The sequence below is a fragment of the Prionailurus viverrinus genome, chromosome F1, assembly GCF_022837055.1.
Source record: "Prionailurus viverrinus isolate Anna chromosome F1, UM_Priviv_1.0, whole genome shotgun sequence".
NCBI lineage: Eukaryota > Metazoa > Chordata > Mammalia > Carnivora > Felidae > Prionailurus > Prionailurus viverrinus.
Window position 1 is genome coordinate 51,333,458 of NC_062577.1, and position 27,099 is coordinate 51,360,556.

Sequence of the window (27,099 nt, forward strand, 5' to 3'; positions counted from 1 at the left end):
GACATTTGCTACTATCATATTCTTTAATAATCTCAGGAATCAGTTAATATATCTTAAGACAAAACTCTACTTATGCGACATACTGTTAAACAACAGAAGTTAATGGACCATAATGAGAATAATGATAAGTGTGTAGCTACCTGCAGCAGGAAAAGAATAAATTTATGGATCCACACTCCCCACAAAATATGATATTGAAGGCAAGGTGTCGTTAATTCAGTAACAACAATGGCTATAACCCTGACTATCTACTGTTTGGTAGGCACTGTTAAGTACATTTTAGACTCTCTCGTTTAAGTCTCCAAATAACTCTGTGAAACAGGGACTGTTACTCCCACTGTACAGATAACAAAATTTCAGCCCAAAGAGATCAGCTGTGTAAGGCCCTATGTGAGGATCAAAGGCCACCTGAGTTCAGTCTGAAAGCAGTGCAGGAGGATTTAGGTTGGAGGTGCCCTTGGCCAGACCGTGTTTATTTTACAAAGTGGGTTCCTTCTTCCAGGTTCACACCCTGAACCACCAGTTTAGTGAAGTATTGCCTGAGAATGGTTTTCAGGGTAGACCCATTATCAATTCTTAAATATGACTTTAATGCTTTCTCCAACCTAGCCCTATACTGGACACTGTGTAATATAAGAAAAGTAATGAGTATGACAGAAGTGATATTGTGATAAAAATATTTTCTTCTTGGCTTTTTGCTCTCATAATTATAGAGGTTTGGAGAGGCCCACCTGTTTGATTCATCATAAAATGCCCTTGCAATTTAATCTGGAATGCTATGCTGAGAAAATTGTCCCTGCATATAAGAACATGTAAGATGAACACAATGGGTTCTCAGAACTTAAGTTGTAATGTTAGGGTATAAATAAATATCCTATTAAAATTATGCTTCTACATCAACTTGTGAAAATACAATGCATCATAAGCAACCACTGTCTATATAGAAACTGGAGAAATCTTCAATGTCACAGCCACAAGTATTTTGGCCCATTATAAGACTTACTAAATTGTCTTTCCTTGAACCATTTCCATATTATGACAGGCTTTTCTGTTTTAAAACAGTAATTTTCAAAAAAAAATATCTGTTGACATTCCTCCAGGAAAAACACTTGTATTATAAATGTTCACACTATGATAATATCTAACCCTTTATTTCTGAAATAATATTTTACCGGTGATTTTAAATAAAATAGTATACCTACGATGGTTAATTTTATGTGTCAACTTGGCTAGGATATGGTGTCCACTTGCTTGGGCAAACACCAGTATAAATGTTGCTATGATTCATAGTTAATTATCAGTTGACTTTAAGTAAAGCAGATTACCTCCATAATGTGGGTGAACCTCATCTAGTCAGTTGAAGGCTCTAAGAGCAAAGGCTGATGTGTCCCAACTAAGAAGGAATTCTGCCGCAACACTGAATCATAGAAATTCTGCCTGTTTCTAGCCTGCTGGTATGCCCGGCAGATTTTGGACTCAAGACTCCCACCTGCTGACCAGACTGACAGATTTCAGATTTTAGATTTGCCAGCCCCCACAATCAGGTGAGCCAATTCCTTACAATAAAAATAAAAAGAAAAATTCCCCTACCATTTCCACCATTTCACTCTAATATAACATTTTTGTACCTCATAAAAGGAGGACCTCATCTTGAGTGTTAGGCATATATAGATTTCTCCGGGTGTGTCTGACAGAGTGGGTGGTCAGCCACTTTGGGTGAGAAGTGGAAACCAGCATTCTTAGCACAAGGGGCAAGTTTAGCAGTCACGGAAAGAAGGAACAAATTTGGGTATACTCTTGATTCAGATATACCTGTGAATTTCGGGACAATTCCTGAGATGGCCTGACAGAAGCTTGTTTGTGTTGAGAGCTGGGAAACATTTTGGAACATCTGCTCCTGATGCGTGGATATGATGGTGTTTACCCAGAGCAAGGTCATGGGTATGCTCAGTGGAGTTAGTGTGACATTTGATCAACTCATGTCAAGCTTGACACTAAGTGCATGTGAGAAAACCCAATGACTTCCCAGAAATGCATGAGAATTAGTTCACAGAAGGCAGAGATCATCTACTAGCAGGTGAGGGTGATGAGCAAGTAAACTATTAGATTTAGAACTAATGAGACTGATTGTATATTCAGATTTATGAGATGTTAGAAAATCTGACATAAATCTATCTATATCTATCTATATCCATCCATCCATCCATCCACCCGTCATCCCTTAATCTATAGCCACTTCAGCATATAACCAAGGGCTGCTCACTGCATCAAACCTCATACTTTGGGACTCTGTATGTTTCTTAGATGGACAATGTCTTTAAAGCATGGATTCAGGGGAGGAAAGTGAAAATTGGTACAATTTACAGGTGATAGAGACAGGGAAACTGGACCTATTTTGCCCTGTTTTAATGTGTATTTATTTTGAAAGAGAGAGAGAGTAGGGGAGTAGAAGAGAGAGAGAGGGAGAGAGTGAATCCCAAGCAGACTCCACACTCAGCCCAGAGTTCCATGCGGGACTCAATCTCACGACTGTGAGATCATGACCTGAGCTGAAATCAAGAGTCTAACACCTGAGCTGAAATCAAGAGTCTAACACTTAACCTACTGAGTCACCCAGGCACCCCCTCTTTTGTTCTTTTGTATAACCTCAAACCAACAATATCCCTGTTCCCTCTCAAAGACTGTTCAAAACAAATAAAAAACCAAACCAAACAAAAATAAAAACGAAATCAAAATAGAGTAAGATATGGTCACCGACCTTGAGGAGAGAAAATAACAAACTCCATTTGAGTAGTAAGAGAGAGATAGACAGATGGATAGAAAGATACATGCATACCTTAACCATGGTTTACAGAAGTTAGTAAATATGGTATAATGATAAAGATGTAAGACAATATACCTGAATCCACAACTGTCTGACTATATCTAACACAGCAGGAGTATACATGAACGTTACATTTAGATGTAAATCATGCCCTCAATGCCCTATATAGAATAGTGTTACTTGTTTGTTAATTAAAAATAATACATTAACAACTCAGGCAACAACAGATGTTGGCAAGAATGTGGAGAAAGAGGATCTCTTTTGCATTGTTGGTGGGAATGCAAGCCACTTTGGAAAACAGTATGGAGGTTCCTCAAAAAACTAAAAATAGAACTACCCTACGACCCAGCAATTATACTACTAGGATTTATCCATGGGACACAGGAGTGCTGTTTTGAAGTGACACATGCACCCCCATGTTTATAGCAGCACTATCAACAATAGCCAAAGTATGGAAAGAGCCCAAATGTCCATCGATGGATGAATGGATAAAGAAGAGGTGGTATATATATATATATATATATATATATATATATACACACACACACACACACACACACACATACACAATGGAGTATTACTCGGCAATCAAAAAGAATGAAATCTTGCCATTTGCAACTACGTGGATGGAACTGGAGGGTATTATGCTAAGTGAAATTAGTCAGAGAAAGACAAAAATCATATGACTTCACTCATATGTGGACTTTAAGAGACAAAACAGATGAATATAAGGGAAAGGAACAAAAATAATATAAAAACAGGGAGGGGGACAAACCAGAAGAGACTCATAAATATGGAGAACAAACTGAGGGTTACGGGAGGGGTTGTGGGGGGGGGATGGGCTAAATGGGTAAGGGGCGCTAAGGAATCTACTCCTGAAATCATTGTTGCACTATATGCTAATTTGGATGTAAATTTAAAAAAATAAAAAATAAAATAAAAAAAATAATGTTAATAAACAAGATTATGCCCTTATTTATATAATGATTTTCATTTTCCTAATTTTTTCACGAAACCATTTTTTTTTATTTGGGGGGTAACTATATGTAGGCACATGGTAAAAAATTCAAATAGTAAAATACAAAAGGGTACAAAATGAAAAGCAAACATTTTTCTCACATTTCCAATGCCTTAAAATTGCAAGCACTGGGTGAAGAGGCTCTGACACACATGAGATGACCATGATGGGTTTCACCAATGAGGCTGGCACTAGCTGCACCTGAGTCTGGTTAATGACCATATAATCAATTTACTTTTTTTATGTAGTTCCTAATGTGTAAAGCTAAGACCCATTACAAAAGCAGGCAGACAAAAGTTTAAATAGTGTTGGATAACACTATGGTGAAAGGGAACAGAGAGACAAAGAAGAAATCACCTGAGACTTGGGTTTGAGTTTAGAGTCTTTTTTTTTTAATGTTTATTTTTGAGAGAGAGACAGAGAGTGAGAGAGGCAGAGAGACAGAGAGTGGGACAGAGGATCTGAAGTGGGCTCTGTGCTGACAGCAGAGAGCCTGATGTGGGGCTCAAACTTATGAACTGCAAGATCATGACCTGAGCCAAAGTAGGATGTTTAACCAACTGAGCCACTCAGGTGTCCCATTGAGTTTAGAGTCTTGATTAGTGTGAACATGACTTGAGTCACTGCTACTTCATTCATTAAATGGAATTTATATCACTTTTAACATCTCTCTCTGTAATTGTTGTGAAGGTAAAATAAGATAAATAGCCATAAAAACATTTTATAAAGAATTTATCACACGGGTAAGAGGTAACAATTTTAAACCATTATCAAAACAGAAGAGCCTGATTATTTAGATTTAGATGTTATTCCTATTAACTAATGGTCATAAATACTGGTAATAATATACTTTTAAAGTGCTTCTCATGTAATTATGTAAAACCCAGGATATATAATTTTTAGCTAAGTCCAAAACATATAGTCAATTTCTTATGAAAGGAAGCGTGTATATTTGATTTCATAGATACATTCAGTTACACTTTTTGTCATTTATTTATTTATTCACTCCACATGTATTTGCTATGCATCTGCCATGTGCATCTATTATATGATTTATATGCTGAGATACAGCAGATAACAAGATTCATATGAGATATTTTCTTTTGAACTACACATTGCTCTGGGTTATGTTTTCCAAATTTCAGAGAAGCTGTGTTTTATCTGGTGTAGATATTTATGGAGTACTAATGATTCTAAACCACTTTAACTTCTATATCTTCAATAAGTTAAAGTATAAAATGGTAAATTGTTTGAGAAGAGTATTTGCGCAAAATTGCAAATTATAATCTATGTCCTATGATAGAAACTGAATTATGTATAAGAAGCACTAATTTAGGAAGAACTAAAGTTTTGCTGATGAACAACAAATTACAATGAGAATATTAGCACCAAAATAATTATAGACACAAAATTGCAGACAATGTAGTACTAGCATTAATATTTTACTATTAGCCCCCAAAATGCTCATATTTCTAGGCTCTTCATTTTTTATCATTTCACAGTAACTCACATACACAAATAAGTCATGAAAGAATTGATTCAACACAGAACCAGGTATTTGGTTACTTATGCTACCATACCCATCAGATAGAGAGAAATTAATATATATCCATTTAATTTTTCTTAGAGCAAACGTCTTCCTGCCTCTTTATGTTTGGTGAATGCCTGAATGTTACGGAAATTATAAGAAACTTTTCTTAGACCTGCCCTGGTAGTAATTTTATAAGATTTTTATTTCCTTATTTACACTCTGATATGCTCCTTAAATACTTTTATTAATGTTTGGTTAATGTAACTATTTTTTGAGCTAATTTTATTTAGGCACATCTTTTAAAATAGTACATATTTTTTACAGTGATAGAGTGGACTACAGCTGCCATTAAAACAAAATAATTTCAAAAATGGAAGCCAAACTTCAATTTATAAAGTGTTTTCTTCAGGGGAAAAATTCTATAGATGCTGAATTTGAGAAATGTCTACTGAAAAGTTTGTTGGAGTTCAGTTAATACTAAAGGTATATAGCGTTATGGAAAACATTTATTTGATTTATATTTTAAAACCAAGCTTAACTTTATAGCAGTGATTCAACTGAGGGGGAAAATCTCTTAAAATTATCTATATAGTCTTTTCAACACCCAGAGTTCCAGCCTAATAGAATTTATGACCTGCATCCTCTTGATTTTTTGCATAATAGAGCTACACAAGTGGCAGAGAGTGCCTTTCTAATCTCCCTACACGAAATAGATATTCAAATCCTTGCATATTTGGTAGCATATCCCTGGCAGTTGCTGGACTTGTATGCATTTCCACAACACAGTGAGAAAAAAAAAATAGAGAGGGCAATGCAACAATATCATCTTTGCAAAATAGCCTTTAAAAGTTGGGATATATAAGACAAACTTGCCTAAACTCTATAGGATTGTTTTTTTCTTTTCTTTCTTATTTATTTATTTATTTTTTTGACTCAGAACTCTTTTTCTCTTGTTCTAGGTTTGAATGCAGCTGAGAAGTATAGTGAACACAGGGATGGAATTTTCAGTCAAGCAAACGGGATGCCTTTATCTGTTGTAGGTCATTCACTAACACTCTTCTAAAGTTTTCTCCCCAGAGTAAAAGAGGGATTTTAGCTTGAAAATATGTGCAGTCTTTTGTTTGTGATTATATGAAATTTAATTACATAACTACTTGGCGTGTTTAAAATAGCCGATCAACTTTTAACATATTTGAATATAATCAAACGAGTCCTATTTGTAGATATCGGATAGTACCTCTCGGAGATTTTGTATAAATTGTGTTGTCAGAAGCTTTGCAGTAGTCGGTGTTGCTGTGCAATACAGAGAACTGGGATGCAAATATTTACCCGATATATGTCAAGCATTGAGACACATGTCACTTTTCTGATACCAATCAACTTAGGTCTGGCTGTCAGTCTCAGATAAATTACTCTGGCTCTGAACATCCCTCTGAATACCAGTTTAGCAGTCTGGCAAATTATCCACATAAGAATATATAGTTTTCACATAAATTTTAAAAAATTCCTTCATTTCTTCATTCTGAAACAATCTTTATCGTTGTCATACTATATATACATACCCTTCCATTTCTTCAGGGTAGAAGATGAAAGACACAGTTCCTGCCCTCAAGGGACTCAATCTAGTGAGGAAGATGACTCAGTCAACTAGTAGTTCTGGTAGTGTTTGCTCAATGATATGAGAGGTCGGAACGTGGAGAGGAAAGTTGTAAACTACATATGTCTATATGCGCCAGGACAGTCCTTAATCAAACACTACTGTATTGTCCCAGCCTCAGAATAATCAGTAAAGATGCACGAATGGATGGATGAATGAATAAGTGAATGAATGAAAGAACCACAAATCAACATTCTTGAAAATATTTAGCTCTAATATTCTTTAGGATTTATTCTCCAAAAGGAATGAATGAATGAATGAATGAATGAAAAAACAAATAAATGTCTGTTTAATTTTCGTTACTTTGGTGCACAGTTGTAAATCATTGTAAATTGTACCTACTGTTGTGGGCTGAACTGTATGCCTCCAAAATTCATACACTGAACCTGTAAACTTCAGTACCTCAGAATGTGGTTGTATTTGAGGATGGGGTCTTTCAAGAGAGGCTGAAGTTAAAATGAAGCCCTGAGTGTGGGCCCTAATGCAATTTGACCAGTGTCCTTATAAGAAGAGGAAAGTTGGACGCACAAAGACACCAGGGATGTACGTGTAGAGAGGAAAGACATGTGAGGACGTAGCCAGAAGGCGGCCATCTGCAAGCGAAGGAGAGAGGCCTCAGGAGAAACCAGACCTGCTGACACCTTGATGTGGGACTTCTAGCCTCTAGGACTGTGAAAGAATAAATTCCTGTTTTTTTAAGCCACCCAGTCTGATATTTTGTCATGGCAGCTCTAGCAAACTACCATTGCTGTGCATGGATTAAAAGAATATATTATTCTTTCACATCTATAGTTAATTGAAACAGGGATGCTATGCAGTCATGCAGTGGTACGGTCATAAAAAGGGCAGTTTACATTGCGTAACTTTTCATTACTGGCTTTAAAGAAATAGCCCCTCTCCTTTCAATACTACACTCTGCAGACCTATATTTTCTGCATTTATCTCTTTAATTTCTGAGTGTACAATATTAAACAGTTCCCATTTAAAATCAGGCTTGCTTTAAATGTTAAAAACTTAAAGCTAACAATAGAATGAGACATTTTAATTGACGTTGTCTTTAAGAATACATTGATAATGTGATGAAGATATGAATGTTGTATTAATATTTTGACACCACTGAATATTGTTAATAATGTAATGACATTTCCCATTGTTCTTTTCTTTTAAACTTATCTAGTTGAGACGTGGGATTTGGGATTCAGAAAATTATCCGAGTAACAAAATTTTAATCCTAGCTGTGCCATCAACTAACTTTATGATCCCGGACAAGTCAATTAAGTTTCAGAATCTCTATTTCCTCATCTACCAAATGCGAATAAAGTTGTTGAACCTTTATTCATCACTGGGCCATTTAAAGAGTTATAGGAGCTGGTACATGTGAAAATATTTTGCAAGTATAAATTATCACCAAAAAAGAAATCAGGAGATTTTTATCTGTTTTTGGGGGTGAGAAAAATTTACTTCAGTTTTTCTAAGGAAGAATCTATGAAGGAAAGTATTTATTTTTTACAAGAATTAGCAAAAATGACTTAATTTAAAAACCACCATAAATGAAGTAAAAAAAATTATAAAAATAGGAAATAAGAACTGTAGTAGTTTCCATGCAAATTTTAAGCATTTTAAATGTATATTTAAAAATATTTACAAAATTGGAAGAAGAAAATGTCCCTTTAAATAATGCACAAAACCATTTGCAGAATTAATTTTAAGGAATTAAAAATACACACACACAAAATGTTACATAAAAGGATGGTAAAATTGCAGTGTTGTTTATAACAGAAAAAATGAGAAATAATCCAAATATTGTAATGATTTGCCTAAATACATTGTGAAATATTTTTAAACGCTATGCAGTCATTTAAAGCATGATTTAGAAAATAATTTAGTAATTTGGTAATATTATCACTATATATTATAAAGTGGTAAAAGATCATAAAATAGCCCAACCAAAATTGTATGTATATATCTGGATATGTATATATCCGTATATATAGTTGTGTGTGTGTGTATATATATATATATCAATAAAAAAGATCAGAGGATGGTGAATATATAAGCTGAAATGTGATTAGTGATTGCCTCTGGTGGGTGAAATTGTGGACAATTTTTTTTTAAGGTTTTTTTCCCCAAATTTTCTCTTGCACTTAGAATTTACCATTTGGTGATAATTTTGTTTTTATTTATTTTTTAAATTTTTTTAACATTTATTTATTTTTGAGAGACAGAGAGAGGCAGAGCATGAGAAGAGAAGGAGGAGAGAGAGAGACAGAATCCGAAGCAGGCTCCAGGCTCTAAGCTGTTTTGTTAGCACAGAGCCCAACGTAGGGCTCAAACCCATGAACTGCAAGACCATGACCTGAGCTTCAGTCAGACGCTCAACCGACTGAGCCACCCAGGCACCCCAATAATTTTGTTTTTAAATTGCACTTAACTTTGAATGGATAATTAATGTATTAGGCACGGTATGTACACAATGTCAAAAAATACAAAAGAGCTCACGTGAACATCAAGTCTCCCTCTATCTTTGTTTCCAAGTTATCCAGTTCCCTTCTAGGAGCTTAGCATTTATTACACATTTATGTATACCTCCAGAGAAAATCTAAGTATATAACCAAATACACAAATGTTAGCGGGCTAAAGAATATACTTTTCTGCACCAGTACTTTATGATATACTTTGAAGATGCTACCCTATTGGTAAAGATCTGCTCATTCGATTAAATGAGCACATAATATACCCAGTGTGCATATTAGTTATTAGCCATAACTTGTGTAACTAGTCTCCTATTGATGTTTATTAGGCTTTATCATTTATATTTTATTTTATTGGCATGCATATGTGTATATAAAATTAGTAACGGAATAATCACAAGCACAATAAAATGTAAAAGTCAGCAAGATGTTTGGGATGCTACTTATTACTATTTTTTGGTTATTTTTATTAGTGTTATACATCCATTAGATTTAAACCAGCTGATGGAAACAAAGGATAAGACAATTTATAACTCAATCTTCAACAATTCTTTTTGTGATGGGAAAACAGTAGGTGATATTTTTAAATATATATTTTGAATAAACACAGATGGATGAAGATAGGGTATTTAAGCTTTTTAGACTTTAGCTACAAAAATGATATCGTGAGTATAATGCATTGCTAATGACATTAGGAGGGGTCTGGAGTGATGTCCTAATGCAGATGATAAAAATCAAGGAGTGAAGGAGGGCACTTGTGATGAGCACTGGGTATCATACGTAAGTGATGAATCACTAGATTCTACACATGTAATTAATATTACAGTGCATGTTAACTGGAATTTAAATGAAAACTTGAAAAAAATCAAGGAATAAATGGTCCCAATACAAAAAGGGTAGAGGAATAGTCTAAACATTAATTTCTTATTTTGTAAAGGAAGCCATGCACTGACAGATTCGAGGGTTTCAACAATGAGAGAAAATAAATCAACAAAATAGAGATTCAGTTATAAGAAAATAGAGAAAATTTTAGGAAAATTCTCAAAAGGAAGGTAGACAGCAGAGTTGGGCAATTTCCTAGGATACATATTTGTGTAATGCATTCAAATGAATATATATATATATATATATATATATATATATATATATAAAGTTAAAATAAATAAAATTGATTCTAGTATTTGTAAATTTAACAAATGAGCCAAATTTTGGAATTATAACAGTCAACATTTGGAGTGGTGCTCTAGCTCATAATGGCTTCTTTAGAGGTTATTTTTTTCCTTTCTCTTCTTTTAGTAGCTAAATCCTGCCTCTTTGGCCCCAAAGTTGGACAGATCAACATCCTTCCTCAGTGTTTTTCAATCTGCTGTTGAAGAGGTTGCCCAGTCAGTAAGGTAAGAACTCAGAGTTTCTGCTAATCTTGTTCTCCAGTCCATGGAGAAAGCCCACATGTTACAATAGAGAATGGTTCCCATTCCAGAAAGAAACAAAGATGAAACAGTTGGATTTCTCTCAATTGCAGCTAAAGACTCAGGACTCAGGATTCATGAATATATTTACTTTGTAAAACCAAGAATGAATAATAATCACTGCTTTTGAAGCATTCAAACTTTTGCCATGGATAAAATGTATTGTAAAAGACATTTCCAATTTAAGATAGCTATCAAGTACAAGGTGAATGAAAAAAAAATTCTTTCTAGTTGTATTATTGAGTCGTTCTTCACTAGAAGTAACCTAAGCTTTCCTGAGCATTAATTGTATGTATCTATGATATAAAGATACTATTTTGAAAAAACTTTATAAAAATATGAAGGGAATTTTATCCTTTAGGGTACTGAAAATTTCATATAGACCTTCTGAATACAATAAAAATTTGACAAAAGTAAGATATGAGGAAAGACTACTTTGAATTTAATCTCTGATTCCTTTTTTCTTCTTACATATTCAACATAACTAAATTTCCCTGATGTCTGTGTACTGACCACTTCTCTATATCGTTTATGACTTCAAAGCCTAATCCCTTTTTGCTTTTATTTTTAGAGAAAGAGCATCCTAATAATCTGAGACTGTAGAGTCTGTTAATAGTGGTATTCTCCTATAGTTTGCTGAGTCTCCTAAATCGGATAGAGAGACAATGACACTAAAGCTTATCCAGATGTGGTTTTATAATGATGTCACTAGGCTTACTCCACAATTGAGGACCCTAAAAATATACAATTTTAAGCTTAGTATTTGCACTAAGGTTAATGGAAATCTGCACCAAGGGTAAATACTTCAGCAGACTGTGTCACCAGGAAATATTTAAACACCATTTAAAAGGATTTAAAATAAGTAGATTTGATTTTACACTGACTAAAGCACAGAAATATAATACAATAGAGTTGTTAACAAATAAGCATAATGCTTTTCTCTCCTATTTTCCTCATCCTTGCCATCTGTATTGCTAAGTCCAATTAGCTTCTTACATATAAAGTTCTAACCTACTTGCTTTTCTACATACTGCATGGAGACAACAGCTGTTCAGGTGCAGCCATGATTATTTTGGAGTAATGTCATTACTTTAATAATTTATTTTCCAAAACACTCATGCTTTATCACTACTGTAAATCCTTCGGTCCTTCAATGGTTCTCCATTTCCTCAGAACAAAGTTCAAACATCTCAACATACCTATAGCACCTTTGATGATTTGACCCTCACCTTGCCTTTCAGTACTCTTGACCAGCCACCCAGGGCGTTCAGTCATAATAAGCTAGGCCCTATTTAATTTTCATGAAATGCACATTGACAGCTCTGTGCCATTGACTATTCTGCTCTGGTCCTCAGGCTTGCCTGTATCTCAGTTCTGAAACTCTACTCTACTGCCTGCAAAAATTCATTTCCTTTGGGACACTTCATCCTCCTGATTACCTCTTTCTTTGCTCTCACATCTATCACAGAACTTACCACAGACTTGAGAGCATTCATTACATTTAATTGTGTCAATTTCTGTCTAAGCAATTGAACTGGAAATAGGTAACTTACAACCTTGTACATAGTAGATGCCTGACAAGTATTTTCTAAATGAAATATATAGTTTGTTGACATGTCTGAAGGAGATCCTTTGCATTAAGAATCTTTATTACGATGTCACAACAATTTTATCATTTCTACAATGAATAGCACGTTTGTTGATCATTTACCATGTTATGAAAGAGTTGTGAGCACCAGACTAACCATTTTTACATGCATTATCACATTTAATTCTCCCACTAAGCTTCCGAAGTAGGTACTGCTATTTCTGTTTTACCAGGAAACCATAGCTTAGCACCTGAGTGATTCTGCCTTCAACCCTGCACAAGTTCCTCCCTTTTGAGTGTGGGTGGAACATGTGAATAGAATGAGATATTCCCATGATTACCTTACCTTATATGGGAAAAAAGAGCTGACTGTGGTGTGCCCAGTCTAACTATGAACCCTTTAAAAGCAGAGTTTTCATCAGTTGGTAGTGGAAGAAGTCAGAGAGATTCAATGCATGAAGGGGACTTGATGAGAGAGACATTCTGCTACTGAGATGGAGGGAGCAATGTGAGAGGCTCTAAAAGTCGAGCAGTCTCTGGCTGACAGCCAGCTGGGAGACAGAAATGTCAGCACCAGCACCGCAAGGAATCAAATTCTCCCGACAACCTGAATGAGCTCTGAGGTGAATTCTTTCCCAGAGTCTCAGAGGAGAACTTGAACTGCCCAATTTCTTCATTTTGGCCTAGGGTGACCCCAGTTAGTGACCCAGCCAAACCTATGCAAACTTCTGACTTACAGGACTGTGAGCTGGTGAGCGGGTGTTGTCTTAGGTTCCCTACTGAAGCTCCCTGGCAGCATGAGCAGCTATGAGACTGAGTCATGGCCATTGGAATTGGGCAGAAGTACCACAGGTCATTTCCAGGCCTGGCCCATAAACATCTCCAACTTACTATCCTTCATTCTTTTCCCTTACCTACCGCAGCAATGGAGAGAACTCCAGAGCAACCTTTGGAGTTGTGCAAGAGATAGCAGACCCTGCGACTGCATGGGACCCTGAATGACTGTGTAGAGAAAGGAAGGTTTGCTGATTGAACTCTTAACCTGAATAGGGCTGTTAGCTGAGCAACAAATAAATTTTCACGGGGCTTCTGCTAACAGAAACGTGTGTGTGTGTGTGTGTGTGCGCGCGCGTCTGAGTGTGTTTACATCATCCAGATTGTCCTAACTGCCCTAATATACAGAAGGCTTTCTACAAACTGAGATTTCAGAGAGAAGAATGATCTAATCATGTAAGTAGGGATGAATTCCATCAAAAAAAAATAGCAAGTTCAAAGGTCTAGACGAAGGATTCTTGTATTTTGACCACAAAACAAAACAACAAACAACAACAAACCAAAACCCAAGCAGAAACAGAAAGGAAACCAGCACAGCACTGTAGAAATAAATGAGAGTAGGAAAATGACATATGGCTAAGAAAGTAGGTATGTTGTAGGCCAACATAAGGAGTTTGAATTTTATTTTAAGATTGGATATGAGGAATGAAAAGGAAAAAGTGAAAGATTAATCCAGGTTTTTATTTCTGGCAAAGGGGTGAATAGTATTACTGTTCTGAGATGAGAAAGTCGGGAAAAAGAACATATTTTATGGGAGGTAGCAGATATAATGAATTCAGTTTTGGGGACTTGGAGCAAAATGCATGAAGCAGGAGTGTCCAATATACAGTTAGAAAATGTTCATAGCTTAGGGAAAAATGTCTGAACTGAAGATAAGGATTGAATCATCACAGGGACATTGTGTGGAGTGTTCCAAAGAGAACCTTGACATAAACCAACATTTGTGGGTGGAGGGAAGAAGAGAAGACAAATGAGAGCTTGAGTAGCTACAGGAAAATTGAGACAGTGGAGTGTCCCAGACACTAATAGAAGAACCTCTGTGATGAAGAAATATGATCAACAATCTGTCAAGGTGTCATGAACTATAGTACTTTCACATGGTCTCTGAACTGGGGACCATAAAAACTTTGACAACCTTGGTGAGAATAGTTTCAATTGAGTGGTCAAGAATTTATGAAGCCTATGAAGAGGTAGTCGGTAGAATTTTGTCCCCCAAAATTATGTTCAAATCCTAATCCCATCATCTGTGAATGTGACTTTATTTGGAAATAGGGTTTTTATAGATATGCTCAAATTAATATGAGGTCATTCTGAATTAGGGTGGACTCTAAGTCTAATGAGACTGGTATTCTTACAGGGTGGGAGAAATCAACCCAGGAAAAACAGCACATAATAACAGAGGCAGAGAGGAGTGACACAGCTGAAAGCCAAGGAATGCTCCAGACTTCCAGTAACCACGTAAAGCTGGACTAGGCCAGGAAGAATACCCGCATAGAGTTTTCAGAGAAGCATAGCCATGGTGACAGCTTGATTTAGGACTTCTAGTGGAGACTATGAGAGCATAAATTTCTGTTGTTTAAGGACCTAATTTGTGGTATTTTTAAAGGGAGGCTCCTGTAAATGCACAGAAGGTAAGGAGGCAAAGAAAGTAGGCTAGTCGAAGTAAGGACTATGACTGTGGAGGTAAGAAAGGAAAGGTTGGGGGCATGAGTGGGAGAAGGAACTTAGAACCAGAACATGTTTTCTCCATGTTTGTCTTTTTCCTTCTCCCACATGTAAAAGATATGCTGATGGGGAGAGTTAGTACAGGAAGGGAGATAAGGAAAAGTCAGGCTAGTTGATATAGAAGTACTCACCAAGGAAGGAGAAGATGATCCAGAGGGGGATTAACCCTCTGCAGGAGAATGGGGAAGAAGGGGAATATTGATTCTTTGTTTCCTAGGGGAATAAGGGAAATATTGATTCTGATGTAGAAAAGCTAATAGGTTCTGTGACAGCAAGCAGAGGAATCCCATTTAAAAGCTTCAGTTTGAGGTAGAAAGGAGAGTCATCTGCTAGATTCAGGGAGGCCAGGGTTTAAAGAACTGTGGCCAATGACTAAAGAACAAGTAATCGAGAATGTGGGACAAAGCACACTGGGGAAACAGAGATCAAGAGCAAGCATTTAGAAGCCTAGTGGAGATTGGAAAACATTGGATATTAGAATAGCACCAATCTGGATGCTTATCAAATTTTCTTCAGCAGAGCTCAAGGATCCCCAGGTTTAGGTGTAAGGAACACAATTAGATTGATCGAGATTTGGTGGGTTTCCACTTGAATATGTTGCAATAATAACAGGGTGATAAAGTTAAAAAAAATGAAAAGAAAATATTTCCAGTTATTACAGAGCTACCTTAGAATGCAAGGAAAGACAGAATCTAACAGATGGGGAGAGTAGGAGAGATTCAGAAACTGAAAGTTTCAAAGAAGAACACAAATATTTTTAGTATGAGTAAATAAGTGAAAAAGATGGAAAATGGGTGTTGTTGGATAGTGGCATATTTGAAGATTTTTTTTAATTTTTAATGTTTATTTATTTTTGAGAGAGACAGAGACAGCAAGTGAGGGAGGGGCGGAGAGAGGGGGAGACACAGAATTCAAAGTAGGCCCCAGGCTCTGAGCTGTCAGCACAGAGCCTGATGCGGGGCTCAAACTCACGAACAGTGAGATCATGACCTGAGCTGAAGTCGGACACTCACCCAACTGAGCCACCCAGGTGTCCCGGATAGTGGCATATTTGAACCTAATATATTAGACATGGAACATTTCTAAGTGATGGCAAGGTCCAGGATACTGAAATGAAGGCAAGTAACCTAATAGTACAATTGCGTTTCCTATAGATGAGAAGATAAGATATATGGCAGGCAGAGCTGTCTAATGGACTGTTCCTATGACAGATGAAACAACACAGGATACTGTCAGACCTGGGGTAAAGGAAGAAGAATGGGGTAAATATAGGTGCTCAAGCCTTTATCAAATCGGGGAAAAGAAGTAGGATGTTAGCAAAAATGAGTAAAACAGAGAAAAGAACTTCTTTTAGTCAAAGAGCAAGAGTCTTATAGGACTAAGTAAGTACTAAAAAAGAGTGAAAAAGTAATCATCTGCAATGATGTATGCTAGAAGAGAATCACAGAATCCTGACCCTATCCTCCTGATTTCTTTTTTTTTTAAATTTTTTAATGTTTATTTTTGAGAGAAGAGAAGGTGAGAGAGAGAGATCGACAGGGAAGGGGCAGGGAGAGAAGGGGACATAGGATCCAAAGCAGGCTCTGTACTGACAGCAGAGAACCTGACGCAGGGCTCGAACTCAGAAAACATAGATCATGACCAGAGCCAAAGTCAGAGGCTTAACTGACTGAGTCACCAAGGCACCCCATAATTTCTGAATTACACAGACATCAAAAGATGATTTATATTCACTTCAAATGACTGAAGAAGAAATTGCTATCCTCAGGAGAGGCTCAGTTTTCATTTATTTCAAGAAGATATAAGAAATATAACCTTCTCTAAACACCTCCAACTGAAATATAAGTTCCATGAGGGCAGACCTTTTGCACCTTGTGTTTTCCACTGGATCATCAATGCTTAGAAAAGTATTGAGTGTCTATATCATAGATACCCAATAATATCCATTGAATGAATGAGCCATTCCAGACAGATGTGATTGTCTCTTTTCTAAATAATTTTTATTATTGTCATGGGATATATCAATTTTTAAACTGATTTTGTTTAGATGCTTTATCTTCTCCGATATTTTTTAGGTATTTGAAGGAAATCTTAGAAGGTTATTAATCAGTGAATCAAATACATAGTTATAGGTCGAATTGTGCCCCCCCATTCATATGTTGAAATTTTAGCCCCCAGTACCTCAGAACGTGACCTTATTCAGAAATAGGACCACTGTAGCTAGTTATAATGAGTTAAAATGATTGGGGTGCCCTGGGTGGCTCAGTCAGTTAAGCATCTGACTCTTAGTTTTGGCTCAGGTCGTCGTGATCTCTCACCTTTGTAGTTTTGAGACCCACATTGGACTCTATGTTGAGATTCTCTCTCTCTGCCCCTCCTCCACTCTTGCTGTCTCTGTCTCTCTCAACATAAAAAAATAAACTTAAAAAAATAAATCAATAAAAATGATGTCATTAGGGTGGGCCCTAAAACAATATGACTTGTGTCTCTATAAAAAGGGGACATTTGGCGCAGGCAGCACACAAGGAGAACACCGTGGGAAGATGAAGGCAGAGATCAGAACGAAGCATCTACAAGTCAACGAGCTCCAATGATTGCCAGCAAACCACCAGAAACCAGGAAAGAGGCACAGAACACATTGTCCCCATGGCCTCAAAAGGAACTGACACGGGCAACATATTGATCTGAGACTTCTAGCCTCTAGAACAGTGAGACAATGAGACACGGAACAACACGGAGTGTTGTTGAATCCACTCCGTGACACTTTGTTATGGCAGCCCTAGCAAACTTATACAACTGGTTTAACCAAAAAAAAAAAAAAAAAAAAAGAAAAAAAAAAAGAAAAAAAGCTACATCTTGGATAATTAAATGAAAATTTTTAAGAAGCTTCAGGAACAGCCTACCTCATTAAAACTGTTTACCACATTTAGCATATTAATTACTTCTGAATTATGCATCGGTGTTTGTTGTCATTTACTTTAAAATATTAGTTTACTGATTCTCCGTGTTTCTTCAATTTAATCCAGTTCATTTCAACTCAATTCAATAAGAGTTTGTTAAATTCCAATTTGGTCCTTATTTCTATGTATCATAGAAGACTAGAGATTAGGAAAATAAATAATGACATGATGACTATACCTAATGAACCTACATTTTTGTTTTGGATCAAGATGTATCCCCTTTAAATAAGTTTTTGTCACAAGATAGAATATATTTAAGTGACAAATTTGTAGGAAAGTTATATGAAAGGTTCTGTCAATCAAAGGAAAATGTGGGAATTGAGGTAGATCATCAAATACATTGTGTGACATTTTGATGGTGGTACATAGTGGGGAGGTACGACTGAACTCTATAACCCTGGATGTTATTTCCCTCAATCCTTCTGAAATCCCTTCAAATATAAAGTGCTTTCCTGTCATTTAAGAACATAATATTCATCAACTAGGTTAACAGATTACAGGTAATATTTGGGTACAGGTCTTAAAATATAAATTTAAACATGTTTAATTTCTTCACATACTCATGCACTATAGAAGTATCTTAAAGTAAAAATGACACTTTGGTTGTACTGTTGACAATTAACCACAACTGATATTTCAACATTCTGGACAAGTTATTTGATTTCACTTGACCTTTTGTTACTAAGCAAAAATGGATCTTTGAGAGTAAAGTATCTACTGTTCATTGACCCAAAGGTCTGGTATGTGGCCAAACCTTGAGCAACTTTCCTAGAGTCTTTGATCACGGAGTTAGTGATCTAGCTTTTTTTCTTAATTCAGGCTTTTTTCCTTGTATCCTCAAGGTTTCTTAGACTTTTTATAATTTAATACTATATGTCTGTGATATAAAAAAGGGACAAAATATGACTTTAGTTTGTAATAGAGAGAGAGGCACCATGACTCATAGATGAGATCATTGCCTTACCTGAAAACCCTCATATGCTCCGTCTTATACTAATACTCAGCTTTATGGATTAGAACACAAGCATGTTAATTGTATCCCCCCAAAAATATTACTTTCTGTAAAAGGACTGATTTATATGCACCGCATTTGTGGTATAAAAAATTCAAAATTAAAGAAAATATCAAGTTTAAAGTGAAGCTTTATTTTGCTAACAAAGGATCTTTTGTAAACCATCAGTGTGAATGAATATAATTTAGCTCAAATTTGTAGAGAATTGATAAGGTTCCTTATAACGCTTGGTTAGAAGTACCTAACCTTTAAACGCTTTTTATTGTGCCATAAGCAATACAGCTTCTACCTCAATAAATTTTTCATCGTCAGACTTAAGTGTTTGGAAGATTCAAGATGAACATTTCTATTTTGCTGTTTATACATGGTTCTTTTTGACCTTGGCAAATGAGACCAAAAAAAATAGCTTTTGCACTTTTAGTTGGTTAAAAATATAAATACTTACTGCCTGTGTAACTTTACCAGTTATACATCCGCTTTTCCTCTTTCCTTTCCTTCTCTCTCTCTGTCTCTCTCTCCCTGTCTCCCGCCCCCCCCCTTCCACCCCCCATCACACACACACACTTCTTACACTGCTATTATCCTTGCTTCTTCACTGCCTTAGCATTAGTGATAAAGCCCAGGTCCTGATGAAGCAAGTGGGGAGATGCCTTCTCTGGTACAGGAAATCAGCCACATTTATTCAATCATAAGACTACTATAGATGTATTAGATGATACACTTGAAGACATACATGTTTTATGGTTTGATGTCAGATATATCTATGTCTATACTATAGAGTCCCTACTGACCTTTACTCCTTTGGAGTTCTAGTAGTTATAACCAGCAGTGGCCTGGATGAGTTAACCAACAACAATTTATATAGTAAAAAAAAAAAAAAAAAGAATTGTCCGGGGAATCACTATTCTTTCTTTACCAGTTAGCACAGTTCACATAAACCTCCTGTAGTTTAGTTCTCCCAGTTACCACCATCTTGGTATCCTTGTTTCTGAAAACTTTGTAAGCTTCTCTGAAACATCTCACAAACTTCTTAAAGATTGCCAGTTTCTGGTAGGGTGCTCATTTAAAATGAGAATGATCTGGTTGGCTACAGTTTGGATAGTCATCATCAATCAGGATGCTATCTAGCCTGAACTTTGAAACAATCCTGGTATGTTGAACAGTCTCACAAAAGGTTTCTTTTTTTTTTTTTTTACCTCTTTATGAACATACTGTATACACACATCTTAAGTGGCTCACAATAGCTCTGTGGGTGATATCAGTGTAGGCCCTTCAATCCTTCAATAATGTTTTTAATCATAAGCTTTAAAGCACAATTGTTTTTACCTCGAAATTCTTAAAAATCTGTTATGGGACAGAAATAAGAGATTAATGGAGATCTTGCAAAAAAAGATAAATGGCACCACCAGAATACCACAAAACTGGGGGAAAAATTAATTGAACCTATACTTTTGATAAATATTTATTTTTTGCAGAAGAAAAATGCATACTAGTTTAAGCTGTCATTATACTAACCTACATCCTATTTTTCATATTATTAGTAATACATAATGTGGTAGTTTATATTCAAAAATAAAACTAGAATGTATATACCTCATGTATTTATCCAGAAATACACCAAGGTTACTATGGTTACGAAAAATCCATTACCTTTGAATACAGAATGAAAAAGTTTGACTTAAAGTGTGTGCTATTTATTATAGCAAACATCAACAGCCTTCGGGAGGTTCTCTAACTGGATTCATTTTTCAGTGTCACAACTGACCCACCATACTACTAGCTTATGGCCTATGCAAGGCAAAAAATTTGAACTGTATGCATTTTTAAATATATTTTGTACTAACTCAAGGTGCAGCAATGCCTTTGACTTTTAATGCTTCATATTTAAGAGAAAGAAGAAAAAAATTCAAACCACCTAGATGCTAAGTGGCTTCTGAATTGAAATGCATTTACTTTTACCTGTACCCGCCATGGTGGCAAGATCCATTTGCTACACATAACAGAAGAATGTTGGTTCTATGCGGGGACTTAAAAAGAAGCTACAAATAAATGGAGTAAGAGTGAGGAAAAAAGAAAAGGTTGACACTTTGAATATTTAAGAGGGACATTAGGTCAAGGTATTAAGGAAGTTTTTGATAAAGTAAAAGACAAGGAATTTTAAATAGTGCAGATGATTACAACCAGGGGAAAGGGGGTATAAAACACAGATCTTGAGGAAGTTTCAAAATTATTCCTCACGTATTAAATTTTTACTCATGAAGACTGTGATCAGCTGAATCAAAGTAAAATATACATCTCTAATAAACATGCAAAAAGTATGCACTATAACTAGTTGTTCAACACACAAACAAGAATAATATTTTTCACCTGCAAAATTATCAAAGATTTAAGAACATAACATGCACTTCTGACGAACTTTTCTGGGAAAAAGTATGAAAATGTGTATCAAATGTTTTGTAAAGGTTTACTACCTTGGACAGGTGTTCCCCTTTTGGGAATCTAAGAAACAGGGATTGTATACAATAATATTTGTCACAACATATTTAAAAGAGAGATAAATTAGAAACTTGAGCACTTTCAAGTGGTTAATGTGCATTTAGATGGGATAGGATGTTAGCATTAAAATATTTCAAAATATTTTCAGAAAAACTCTTCATAAAGTGGGATTTAGTCATAATAAGGAAATATGCAAGGATTCAAAATTATACATTATAGATCAATTTTGTTAAAATGAGTAAAATACTAGAAGGAATGACATCGTATATTGAGTTTCTATCTGTAGAGTGGGATGATCAGGTGTTAGACATCTGTATGTTTTAAATTACCTTCAATAAGCATATAGCGCATTATCATTTTAAAAATATCACCAATTATTTCTCTTGTCCATTAGACTGCACCTTCAATTTCTCTTCTTACAAATCAACATTTTAGCACTAAGGAGATCCATTCTAAACTCTCACTATCTGGAGAGGGCTGATAGAAGAAACTGCTGTAGCCATTTGGACAGACAGATTCCCTTTCTCATTCTGTCTTCTCTGTGATTCCTAGTAGACAGGTGGACGTTGAAGACATAAATGACCTGAAATTAGTGCACATTACAGACATAAAATCTTCAAATTGAAAGGGATCTTAAAGGCCATTTTATTCAATCCTCACACAATTTGAGAATCTGTACAAAAGTTGGCATTCAGCCTACACCAATAGAAGAAAAAGCACTCACTTTAGGGTGCTGTTACAGACTGAATTGCCTCCCCCAAAATTCATATTTTGAGGCCCTAACTCCCAATGTGACTATATTTGGAGATGGGACTTTTAAAGAGGTGATGAAGGTTAAATGAGATCATAAGGATGGAACCCTAATCCAACTGGACTGGTGACCGTATCAGAAGAGGAAGAGACAAGGGGGCTGTGCACACAGAAGAAAGACCTTGTGAGGACATGGTGAGAAGGCAGCTGTCTGCAAGCCAAGGAGAGAGGCCTCAAGAGAACCCAAACCTGCCAACACCTTGATCTTGGACTTCTAGTCTCCAGAACTGTGAGAAATAAATTTCTGTTGTTTAAGCCACCCAGTCTGTGGTATTTTGTTGTGGCAGCCCAAAAAAGAATAATACGGGTGCTCTGGGGTTTGTAATCAGGCTTTGGTCTCCCTGTCAGTGTTGTTGTGAGGGAAAATAAAATAATGTGCAATCATTTGTAATATGTATTTATGTAAATATATCATGTTTACATATTATGTAGCTTTCACATATTGCGTAAATATTTACATGTTTACACAATATGTTTATGTTAATATGTTGATAATTTGTATGTTTATATAAAATATTTACATATTATGTGAATGGATAATATATAATATTGATTCATGTAAAGATAAGATAATATATAATAATTTGATAGTAGAATGTATAAAGGTTAAAAGCATGGACTTTGGGGCCAGACAGATCCAGGTTTGAAGTGGTTCCTCCAATATGGACCAGAATTTCTTAACCTCTCCAGGCTTCAGTTTTACTGGCTATAACGTCAGAACAATCGTGCAACACTTTGAACCCCATCATAATGCTCTTGGCTTCGTTCCTCTCCTTCGTGTTGCAGTCCCAATGTGTCTCCTATCTTTAGCCACTTGGGGATGAGAACAACAGGAAATACAGTTGCTTGTGAGAAGCCAAGAAGGCTATAGAAAACAAAAATACTACCTGAGATTTAATCTTTAAAAACCTACACAACCAGTGAAAATCATCGAGGAATCTATTACCTGGGTAGCTAGAGAAGATGGTTGTGGGCACTTTAAAGATATTACCATTTCATTACATAAATATTACATTTGGGGCATCTATTCTGCTATCCACTTGGGTAACACTTGCCAAGAGTTTTCATTGCAGATACCATAGTCACAGGGTCTGTCAATGACTCAATCAAGCAAAGCACAGAATTAGTATCAAGTTGTAGGTAGTATTAGACATCAGTGTGAATTCTGGCTTCCTGTCTTCCCATTCTGCTCTTTTTCTGGCTGCGCATAGAGTCAACTCATAGGGCATTCTGCACGTTTGGGGAAAATTTAAGGCTTATGTTTTGAGACCTGCTATCAGCCACACAACTTTCCTGTGAACTGGATTACCACTCATGACTACACATGGAAGGGATCTTAGTTTCTTTTTCTCTGGTTTCTACCCTTTTTCTTTTAATTTTCTCTGTCATTTTTTTCTTTCCCACCCTACTCATACCCTCCCACCAATTCCCCTTTGCTATATTCTTTTTTTTTTAATGTTTATCATTTATTTTGAGAGAGAGGGAGAGAGAGAGGGAGGGAGGGAGGGGGGAAGGGTAGAGAGAGAGGGGGAGAGAATCCCACACAGGCTCTGAGCTCTCAGCACAGAACCCAATGCAGGACTCAGTCTCATGGAACCAAGAGATCATGACCTAAGCCAAAATCAAGAGTCAGACACTTAACTAATTGAACCACTCAGGTGTCGCAACTGTCTTCTTTTGTTCCCAGCAGTCACCTGACTTCATTCACTCATTTACTCAACACTATTTATACCTATTCTGCGATAAATCCTGGAGATGCAGTAATGAACAAGACACTTAAGCATACATGTTTTTATGATGCTGATGGCTTAGCAAGGCGAACTGATAAGTAAATAAACAACCTTATTCAAAGACAATACAAACAAACAAAAAAAGAGGGGGCACATAGGTATTCAGTGAGCATAGCTGGGGCATATTAAAATTCATACTTGAGATATCAGAGAAGGTTTCTCAGAGGAAATGTCTGTATTGGGCCTAAAAGATGTGTTTTCTTATGTATGATGATATATTTTGGTCCTACAGAAGTGCTTTATATTAATTATTAATTAATGTGTAAGGTTTATTCTATAGTATGCTTTCATTTCTTTTGAAGTAATTTCTGTGGCCCATCATATTTAATTAAAATAATGCCTTCGGCATTACTAGGGCAATAGTAATCTATTTCTAAAGTTTAAAGCGTGAACTCTGCATTCTTCAGGAAATAATATTATTCTCTAAGCACTAAGCATATGTTAGGTGTTTTATTTATAGTGTAGTTCTATTTAAAATCTTGAAAATTGTAGTTGTTCCCATTTTATAGATTCAGAAACTAAGTCTCAAAAGTGAAGTAACTTGTTTTAAGACCACGTTTTTTCTCATTGCCAAGTAATATTCCATCCCTTTCTATTTTTTGGAATAGCTTGAGAAGGATAGGTATTATCTCTGCTTTAAACGTCTGGTAGAATTCCCCAGGGAAGCCATCTGGTCCCGGACTCTTATTTGTCGGGAGATTTTTGATTACTGATTCAATTTCTTCGCTGGTTATGGGTCTGTTCAAGTTTTCTATTTCTTCCTATTTGAGTTTTGGAAGTGTGTGGGTGCGTGGATGAAACTGGAGAGTGTTATGCTAAGTGAAATAAGTCATACAGAGAAAGACAGATACCATATGTTTTCACTCTTATGTGGATCCTGAGAAACTTAACAGAAGACCATGGGGGAGGGGAAGGAAAAAAAAAGAGAGGGAGGGAGAGAGCTAAACCATAAGAGACTCTTAAAAACTGAGAACAAACTGAGGGTTGATGGGGGATGGGAGGGAAAGGGGGGGTGGGGGATGGGTATTGAGGAGGGCACCTGTTGGGATGAGCACTGGGTGTTGTATGGAAACCAATTTCACAATAAATTTCATATAAAAAAAAATCTTTTCATTCTTTTCATCAGAGCCAGAATGCTTGGATCGATATCATAATACTACTCAGTCTGTGTGACTTTAAAGAAGTTACTTAATCTTTCTATGCCTCAATTTCTTCATTTGTAACATGGTGGTAATAATATCTTCCTCATGTAACATGTTTTACAGAATTCTATCCCACCTTGAGGAATAAAATATTAAAGTGAAAGCTTTTGTCTCCTGAAGTATCTCAGTCTAGAGAAGACATAAAAATGTAAACCCTGATAAAGCAACTAGGTAAATGTCATAGCCCTGTCCACAAATGCCTCATAATTGCACCTGTATGTGTCCCCATGAAGACACAGAAGCACCAACAGATGAGGGACAATGTGTGGCTGATTCCGGATTACAACCTTAGTACCTGGCATTAATGTGAAGGAGTTAATACATAAATAATTAATCTCGCCTCTGACTCTAACTTGTTGTGACCTTTCATGAAGAATTTAATATCTCTCGGCCTCAGTTTTTTCATCAATAATATTTGATTCATGATGTCTTACTTGACAGTCACATATAGTATATAAAATACCATACAATATATAGCCACTATAATTACTACACAAATATAAGCACAGTTCAGACACCAGGCAACAAGACATGATATAGGCTTCTTGTGTTTTACAAGGTTTTCAGAAATTTATTTCATTTTACTCGAGTGTCATCACACCATAGTATGATCTGGGCATATATACCATGTTTCTTCTCAAATGGCCCAAAATTCAGATGATACTGAGTCACACGTCTGAGTCTCAGTGTTATTTCACATTCATGAGGATTTTAGAGTAGCTAACCCATGTGACACTGGAATTTGTCTGAAATGACATTGACTCAATTGGGCATTGTGAGTGTGATTAGGGACCACACAAGAGAACCAAATAACAGGAGACAAAATAAGTACCCCAGTTTTAAAGACCACACTTTCAGACAACTACAGACTATAGTTATCTGAAATATACATAGAGTAATATGGACTACAACTATTTACTGATACCTATAGAAGTCTTACCTGTGACTGTATAGTTCTCTTCACTGCCTGAATAGATTATCATCCCATCCATATATAAAGAGTACTGAGTTATAATACCATTTGCTTTTTTGGGTGGATTCCAGGAGAGTAACAAAGAATTGGGAAGAGATTTGGCTACTGGTGGCTGAACTTCCTGTGGGGCTATGAAAAAGAAAAAAAAAGATTTATAGAGTCTAATTTTAGTTTACTTTTCTAATTCAAACTTTTCAGGCCTAAACCAATAAATCATGAAATAAACCTGAAATCCCACGCATGGAAATATTCTTGATTCGTGGGCAGCTTGTCAGTAATTGCTTTAGAAACAGTACTAAAAAACTGTCCTGAATTTATGAGAATTTGCATCAGTGATGGATGGGGAGTATAACACTAGTTCACTTGACTGATGCCTGTGTTACTTCATCAGGAGTATTATTAACCCATAATCTCTACTTGGGGCTGTGCCTATTAAAGCAAATTAAACAGATAGAGTCCCTACCCTTGAGGAGCTTTTGATCTAAGGTGGGCAACGCTGGTGAGGGCAGTTCATAATAGACATAAAAATAAACCTATCTGTACCTATAGAAATAACCATAAGTACAGAATCCAGCAATTAATTATGAAAACAACATTGCATTTTTTTAAAATAAGGTTCTGTTAATTTTCTGTAAGGGTTAATAAATTGGAATCATAGGAACTAAAAGTTTTAAAATATTGACCCTAAATAGATCTATTGTTTGGTACATTGGCAGTAACTTGAAGAAAAAGCTAGAAG

The 27,099-nt window shown here is 36.0% G+C and overlaps 1 protein-coding gene across 1 annotated transcript in view; it reads right to left on the reverse strand.

The window, feature by feature from the left end:
• USH2A (usherin) overlaps positions 1 to 27,099 on the reverse strand; it is a 735,906-nt gene that overhangs the window by 371,101 nt on the left and 337,706 nt on the right. Inside the window, exon 31 of the mRNA XM_047839579.1 lies at positions 26,328 to 26,489. Within this exon, the coding sequence (XP_047695535.1) occupies positions 26,328 to 26,489 (162 nt within the window). The remainder of the gene's footprint in view (positions 1 to 26,327; positions 26,490 to 27,099) is intronic.